We start from the raw sequence: 7,942 nt of genomic DNA on the forward strand, positions 1-7,942 counted from the left end.
TTCACGGTAAATGAGATGATATCTTTAATGGATTAGCATCTAAAGCAGGATCCAAAGATCTTGAACATAGGCCAAACAAACGGATGACATACGCACTACAAAAAAAAAACAAAAAAAAACCATAACAAGAAAACATTAAGATGTAAAGGGAACAAGCTGAGCCACAAAATAACAAGGGTAGAAATCACACAATCACTCCCGCGAAATACCGCGAACATCTGACAAATCAAGGAAAATGCCCCAGCTTCAAGTCCGATTTTGACCGTTAAAACGGCGGGGCCCTGGGCCCGCCGGACTTTTCTTAAAGTTCAACTCTCGAACTAAAGCTTCACGTAAAAAAAATTCACAATATTGATCTCTGTTACCCAGCAAACGGCCAAAAGAATATCCACGTCAAGCGCGTGTGGCAAACAAACGTTTTCAACATAGCATGATTTCCATTGACTAGTTCTAATGCAAAAATTGCTTACCTGCACTTGAGGCTTGGCAAATAACTGGTCTAGATATTACACTAGCAGCTCCTAGAAAAGGTTCGTTTGATTCTCATGATGAGTGCAGAAATCGGTCGAGAAACGACGACCTACTCTCCATTCGCAACGAAAAATGTGTCCGCCATTGCTCCGGGTGAGACGACATAACAACACCGCCTGGGCATGAATCAAATGTTAATTTCCATTCGTTAAAATTAAGTCCGTTTCAATCCTGGGGAAAGCTCATCGGTACTGGACTGCAACTTCGGTTACTACTCAGGCTATGCATGAAGCATCTTATCATATTGTCACTGTCTTGTTACACGCCCTGGGGCCCGTTTCTCGAAAGCCCCGGAAACTTTTCGGGCCCGGAAAGCCGAGGCAAAATCTCGAACCTTATGATTACAGAGTTGTAATCAAACTGTGATACGCGGTAGCGGTACGCCTGGGATAGACAACTATTTGATATGTGCTACGAGAGATACGTGCAGGTGGCCCCTAACCCACGATACGAGCCTTCAGTAACTCTCCTCCCTATTCTTTCTCAGTATGTATTTTTTTTTTTTTTTTTTTGCGATTTATATGTTTAGAGACTTTTGTTCTTAAGCAACATTCGACAAAACTTTTATCGTCTGTCTTTATTTCAACATGCACACCTGCCAATGCTGTTCAAACACTTCATGCGGCCAGAAAACTTAATGCATGGGCAAATAAATATCAAGCGAAAGAAGGTATAAGTCGACCGCTTCCACAAAGCCGTAATTATGGGCCGAGAAGTACTTTATTCGCACCGGTTCGTCCTGCATTGACGATGCATTAGCTTTATGTCCGGGAAAACCAAACCGTCAGGTTAAGACAGAACGACACACAGTGCTCGAGCTTAATCAAGTTAGGAATATTATCAGTTTAAGAAAGGCATGTGTTGAGTCAAGAATGTTAGTAGCATGCTTTTCAACGATATAATAAAAAAGCTCTTATTTTGCACCATCGCCCTAAAATTATTTCGGAAGAGAGCACCCTACTTGTTTGGGGTCGTAGTACTACATTCTGCTACCGGTAAGAATCGAAGTTTTCTATTGTTTAAATTGGGTGAAGAAGTTTGTAACTGATTCCACACCCGAGGCCGCTCGACTAGGACCAGTAAGGAACAGTTTGGTTCTCTTGTATAATTCACAAAGAACTTCATATCTCTGGAAGTGTCGCGACAACTTCGGTTTTTAAACTCCATACCTGGGATAAATATTCTCACAATCTTCATGGCTGTTTATATATGTTTCAATGGGATTTCACTAAAAATTTATTGTCATAGCCAAATACGAGCTAGGTTCACTACAGTTGGTCGTGGAGGTTGATTTTGGGACGGTCTTGATGATTTGACGAGAGTTCGGGATTGTACTGTTGAAAAGTGAAATTCTCCATCGTCATTACTTCAGTAGTTTCGGGTAAGACTTGATTCCTGCGGCAAGTCAGCACAAGTTTTAACGACTTGCGGTATTTTGTCAGTCTCCACGCGTAGATGAACGCATCTAATGCCACCTTCACGAACATCATTTCGTCCGCAATAGTGATCGCAGCAGAAAGGTCAAGCCTCTCTTGTAGAGTGTGCTGCTTCTTGTAAAATCTCATATGGACTGTAATGATGTGGGGAAGAGAACACACGATGAAAACTCCTGATAAAAGTAAGGTAACAATTGTAAACTGTTTCTCGCTAATTCTGTTCGTTCGAGGTTTGCCTGTGTGTCTCCCATGCACTCCAGTCTCAACGCCACTTTCCCCTACAAGCCGTCGAGATTCTGTGGCAAAATGGCGAAGTGATCTCAAAAGTATCGCGGAACTGAGGATTAACAAAACCGTTATCAGTGTCGAGTGAAGATGCAAATCTACTTGAAACAAGGTTTCTTTGGGGACAACAACGAACTGCAACAGAATGAAACCGGTAAAGTACACCAACGAGAACCCAACACAAGCGAGGACCCTGCGGGTTGTCACTTCTGAGCGATAGTGGTGCGGGTATGTTATGGCGACGTACTGCGTTAAAATGAGACCAAGAACAAGCAGAAAGGACGCGTTGAGGCCCACGTAAGACAACCAAACTCCGATTTGGTATAAGGTGTTGTATGGCTCGCATGGAGCAGGGGACCCTTTTACATACGTTGCCACACGGTGCATTATAAAGAAAGGCTCAACAAGCAGGCCCGTTGTTAAATCAACCAAGGCTAAAGCGACGATGAAATACGTAGCTGGTGCACGGAAGCATTTGAGAGGATCTTTAAACAGAGTAAATAGTAGCAACACATTACTTGTGATTGTTATAGGTGATAGAATCGCCAGACAGATGCCAGTAGCTAGCTGGGTGTAAAGGAACAGTCTGTAGTCTGTTGTTGGTGAATCAGATGGCAAAGAACTGTTGTTCATGGTGTCAACCGTTCGTCGAAAACGTGTCATTAAGTCATTCCTTTTGTCAGGCTGTAAACCAACAGATTTCTGATCGGCGTTAAAGTTGTAGTTTCCAGTTGACTAATCTAGTATTCGAAAGATACCGCTAATTGCAAAGGTGAATCAGTGGCTAGTTTTGCAAAGACAAGTAGTGAGAGTCTAATTCAGGAGAATTCAGAATCCGGCTTTAATGATGGACAATATAGGTGAAGACTATCCACACAGCTGTCGGCGTAGACGTATGTATCAAATTAGAAGAGAATTGTCTGTCGGGTATCCGGACCGCTTGAATGGCGTGCCTCTCGATCCAGTGCCGAAAACATCAACTGGAATATGCCTGCATGGAACAGAAATTTTACACCTCGGGCGTTGTCTTCACAGGACTGTTTTAAGCTTTCCTTTCCGATACTGCCAGCAGAGATCCAATTTTCTCGATTTTTTTTTTGCCAAGGCATGCATGAGTTCGAGCGTTTAGGTGCACGAGATTACGGGGTAAAAGGCCACTTATTAAATGTCTTTTGGTGAAGCTTTTAAGTATAATGTCCGAACGATTGGAATTCTTTTTCATCCGGCTTTAAAGGTAATGCAGCTTAAAAACGAATCGCCTTGTGTTTGATCAACTGTTTCCATATGCAACGTTTGCACAAGAACAACAATATCTGACAAGACTATAAAGGGATCAGAAAATGTGTCCAAGGCTGTTGTTTACTGTTCGCAGATGTTCCATGTTGTTCTCTACTGGTGTAGAAGAGGTCGTGAAGGGCAGAGAAATTTGAAGCCGACGAGTTTTGCATTTGAAGTAGACGAGCAAGGCAAGCGCTACGTTACTATGACCCACGACGAGACCACCAAAAACCATCCCGGTGGACTTCAAGACCGATCCAGCTTTGAGAAGACGGCTCGTATGTACGAAACAGAGAGTGAGAACGACGGCTACCGAGCGCTGAGCTTGTATATCTCCAAGCTGAATCCGAAATGCGAAGCCTTATTTCAGCAACCTCGACGCGACTGGAATGAATCCGCCATCACACCCGAAATCTGGTACGAAAACCGCCCGCTTGGTGTCAACACTCTTGGAAACATGATGAAAGAAATAAGTACAAAGGCCAAGCTTTCCAAAGTTTACACAAATCACTGTGTTCGGGCGACAGCGATAACCTTGTGGTCTCAAGCCGGTTTGTCAGATCGCCACATCTGCCACATTTCGGGACACAGAAACCCGAATAGTCTCCAGCATTACAATTCTCGTCCGTCGTCTATCCAGCTCAGGAAATGTAGTGATGTCTTGTCTACTGCTCTACAAGGGGCCGAGCAGACAAAACAGAAATCTCCACAATGCTATGAGCCTTTTAGTCAGCCAAAAGCAGCAGAAGTATCAGGCAGAGTGGTTGAAACGCACAGCCGATCATCCACCACAACGATCCACAGCGAAATGCTTGGCGGCATGTTCAATTCTTGCACAATCGGTTCAATGCAAATCAATCTTTATCCTCCTCAGAGCAAAAGTCAGTGAACTGGGGAACTGCTTCAGCTTTCGAAGATTCTTTTTGCTGTATTAATTTCGTTAGAACCGTTCTGAATTTTTTTAGAAAACGTTTGTTTCTTGCCACAAAGGGAACGGTTTTACTTTTCATTCAGCATTTAAGCCAATAAAAAGAAAGCATGTACATGTAAGGAGAATACTTATTTTGATTAATTAAAATTCGCAATCCTTTTCTTGTTTAATATGTCTTTATGTTAATGTGGTGGTTTACATTTTATAAAAGAAATAAAAAAACTTGCCCTTCGTGCATTGTTGAGTTATATAAGCACTTGGGAATTTTTAAGAACACTCGAGAAGTGCGAGAAGCACTCGGCTGCGCCTCGTGCTTCTCTATGCACTTCTCTCGTGTTCTTAAAAATTCCCGCGTGCTTATATAACTCAACAATGCACTCGGGCGCGTTTTTTATTTCTATATTGTAAGCCTGGTAAATTTTACACAATTCAAGTGTGTGACCGCTGGACAAAACATTTTGTATGGTCGTTGAACTTTTTCATAAAAAACGCTTGCCCCTTGTCCCATTTTCTTCTATCACCTTTAAACACACATACAACATTTTTTAAACACAAAATTAAAGCAAGAACCATTTTATTTATTAAGGATTATCGAACCTCAAATACATTATTTATGACTGACGAGGTCTCATGTAATGTGTGCCTCGTCCCCCAGTGTAATTTAGAAATAATTTTCAAGCAATTGCTAATTAATGTACAGTGTCTATAGTAAAACCTTTAATTAACCAGGAGAATATCATTTAACAGCTCTATCTACTTTGCTATTACGCACTCAAGTCAATTATATCTCACTCAGCAAAAAATACGAACCAGCATACAATACTTGTACTTGTCAGTGTGAACTGTCTTGTTGCAGAAATAATCAATTCTTGCATAATCTCTAGGACATTTGATTCTTATTACATGCAGTATAAATTCTGTCACAGTATGACTCGGCCTGATTACAGTTCAGGTCAATTACAATTAATGTAATAATATGTTTAACGTTTCAAATATTTTCATGACTGCTTGCCACGTGAGTGAAAGCACTTTATAAGCTGAACAGACCTCACAAGAACGAATTTAAGCTATCATTTACTCTCTCTGTTACACTTTATCAGTGGCGGATCCAGACCTTGAGCTAAAGGGAAGGGTGGGAGTGGGAGGTTTCTTTGCTTGCCCTGCCGACTTTTCTTCCTTCTGCCTTTTCTTTTACCCAAAATAAGGGGGGGGGGGGGGGTGGCGTTTTCCCTTATATCCGCCACTGCAGTTTATTTCTAGGATAAAATCTCGATACTTTGTTAATTCCTATAGATCGGGCTACATTGCGTTATAGAGAGTGAAACATACACTCTTATAACTGAAAACGTCTGACATTTGGACAGAGGCTGGAAGTTCCTAGATTTGAACCTGATGATTTTCGTAAGATAAGTTATTATTTCTAGGGAGGTTTTAGGTTGTTTTATTGTAAATTCCAATAGTCCTGCAGAGAACACGATCAGACAGCCATACAACTGGAGATGTTCTACGATGAACCACGCAATAAGACATCATTTATGTTCAAATATATCTCTAAAAGCATTTGGTTCCTGGACTGCACTACACTCAAGTTCTACATTTTGCCAGGGTCATATACTGTTCTTTAAAAAAATTGTCGAAATAAACTTCTTCTAGTGACTTTCAGTCTAGGGCATGTTCTTAGTATGTTCAGCCTCAATGTTCTTAGAAGAAATCTTTTATAGAAAAAAAGAGTGTACTTTGAAAGTTACATATTTTTTTAGCAACGCCTGTTTAGTTAAAAACATTTCAAGCTGTTTTTATTCTGGCTCATTGCTGATTACCTTACTCGCTACCGTGACTCCCATTAGAACCCGTGAAGGACCCAATTTACCACATAGCCTTTTGTTGCAACAGATATGAATGAATCAGAAACCTGATAATTACATCAGAGTTTCCTAGCTGTTTGGTGGGGGGGGGGGTACTCTGGGAATTTCTGGGTGGGGATGTGCTGCTGGGTCCCTGGAGCCCTTAGCCTATACCAGAGGTAGTTCAGCTGAATTTTGCTACCCTATACTAGAGTAAACTCCCCAAATCCCCCTATCTATCGACACTATTGCGGCTGATTTGCGTAAATTTAAACTTGCCGATTTGATTTTTTTTTATATTTTTGAGTGGCAATTCCTGGTTTCCTTAGTCTAGAGAAAATCTTCAACCAACTAGTCAGTTTTGGGAAAAATGATACCCTATTCTAGACCCAAACGCTCTGATTTATATACCCTATCCTAGAGTAAACTGCTTGAAAACCATAACCTTCACAGCGGCACATACCTATGTAGCCCATATGTGTTAGTGTCCCCCCCCCCCCTTCCCCGGGCTTGGTTGTAACTGATTTGCTTCGCAACTGAACGGCTTTTTGTTTTTCTGTTAGATCTGAGAGAACCTTGATCAAACCACTACAGATACGAACACGAAACAAGTTGTTCAGAACCAGCCTGCGAACGCAGGCCATTTCAGAATCTACTCTAATCTGATAAAATTATATACAATAACATCTAAAAAGCAAAGAAAACAATCCCAATTTATATATTATTTTTGTTTGCTGGTTAACATTTTGTGTCAGGCCTCTGTCAGGTATAAACAATTCAGGCAGTCGGCAAGAGAAGATCAATTTATTTAATGATTTCGTATAGTTGAAGGCTTATTCAGATTACCAAGGCAAGTTGTCGAAAACTGAAGTCTACTTGTGAAGGTCACGCAATGTCTGTTGTCACGAACAAAAAGGTTGCGATGCGTGATCGACCGCTTCACTAAGATTTATATTTAGTGCACCATTGAATGATACGAAAAAATTCTACACGAAAACAGGTAACTGAAATATTCACTCACTTTTCTCCCAGTCCCTCAAACAAAGATTCCTGTGGCTCAGTAAGCTTGTGAATGATGTGCATACAGTAGCTGAAACTGAGAGTCAAAGTGAGACCAATGGCTACCGTGCGCAGAGCAGTAAGATTAAGGTCGGTGAGCGAGCCTTTAGAATTCAACATAAAATAAAACACGGCTACTATGTTACTTTCAATATAAGCACAGATCATGCATATAGTGATGAAGAAGACATACCTCGTGACAAATTTGTGTTTGTTTAGGATGATAACGAAAAGCACGTTACAGATTGTGCAGACCGTCTTGTAGCTTGTAAAATAACTAAACAAGGCTAAAGAATCTTCTGAGGAACAGTATGGCACAGCAACACCCAAAATGAGCAAATACATGTTTGATGCAAACCAATCACTTCGAATCAGTTTTGAAAAGTTGGTTGGGACGGTCCATGTGGCTTTACAGGCAAACCTACTGTAGAGAAAAAAACAAAATATTTGAAGAGGTGACCACAACAAAGGAAGAAAGGTGTCAAAGAATAATGATAACCAAATTATCACATAAGAATAAAAAGAATGATAAGGTGCGATAATGTCATCCCAAAAAGTTTTTTGCTGAATTTCGTTTT

General features: G+C 40.9%; 1 protein-coding gene across 1 annotated transcript; it reads right to left on the reverse strand.

The window, feature by feature from the left end:
- Nucleotides 1–1,799: 1,799 nt before the first annotated feature.
- On the reverse strand, nucleotides 1,800–3,537 carry LOC145462920 (uncharacterized). Its single transcript, XM_081446591.1, has one exon. It carries the CDS (start codon nucleotides 2,913–2,915, stop codon nucleotides 1,800–1,802), a length of 1,116 nt encoding a protein of 371 aa, XP_081302717.1. The 5' UTR covers nucleotides 2,916–3,537.
- Nucleotides 3,538–7,942: the final 4,405 nt, after the last annotated feature.

This window comes from Orbicella franksi, chromosome 12 (genome assembly GCF_964199315.1).
Source record: "Orbicella franksi chromosome 12, jaOrbFran1.1, whole genome shotgun sequence".
Taxonomy (NCBI): domain Eukaryota; kingdom Metazoa; phylum Cnidaria; class Anthozoa; order Scleractinia; family Merulinidae; genus Orbicella; species Orbicella franksi.

Coding starts and splice junctions, on each gene's coding strand:
- LOC145462920 (XM_081446591.1), bottom strand. CDS start 2,915: ATGACACGTTTTCGACGAACGGTTGACACCATGAACAACAGTTCTTTG.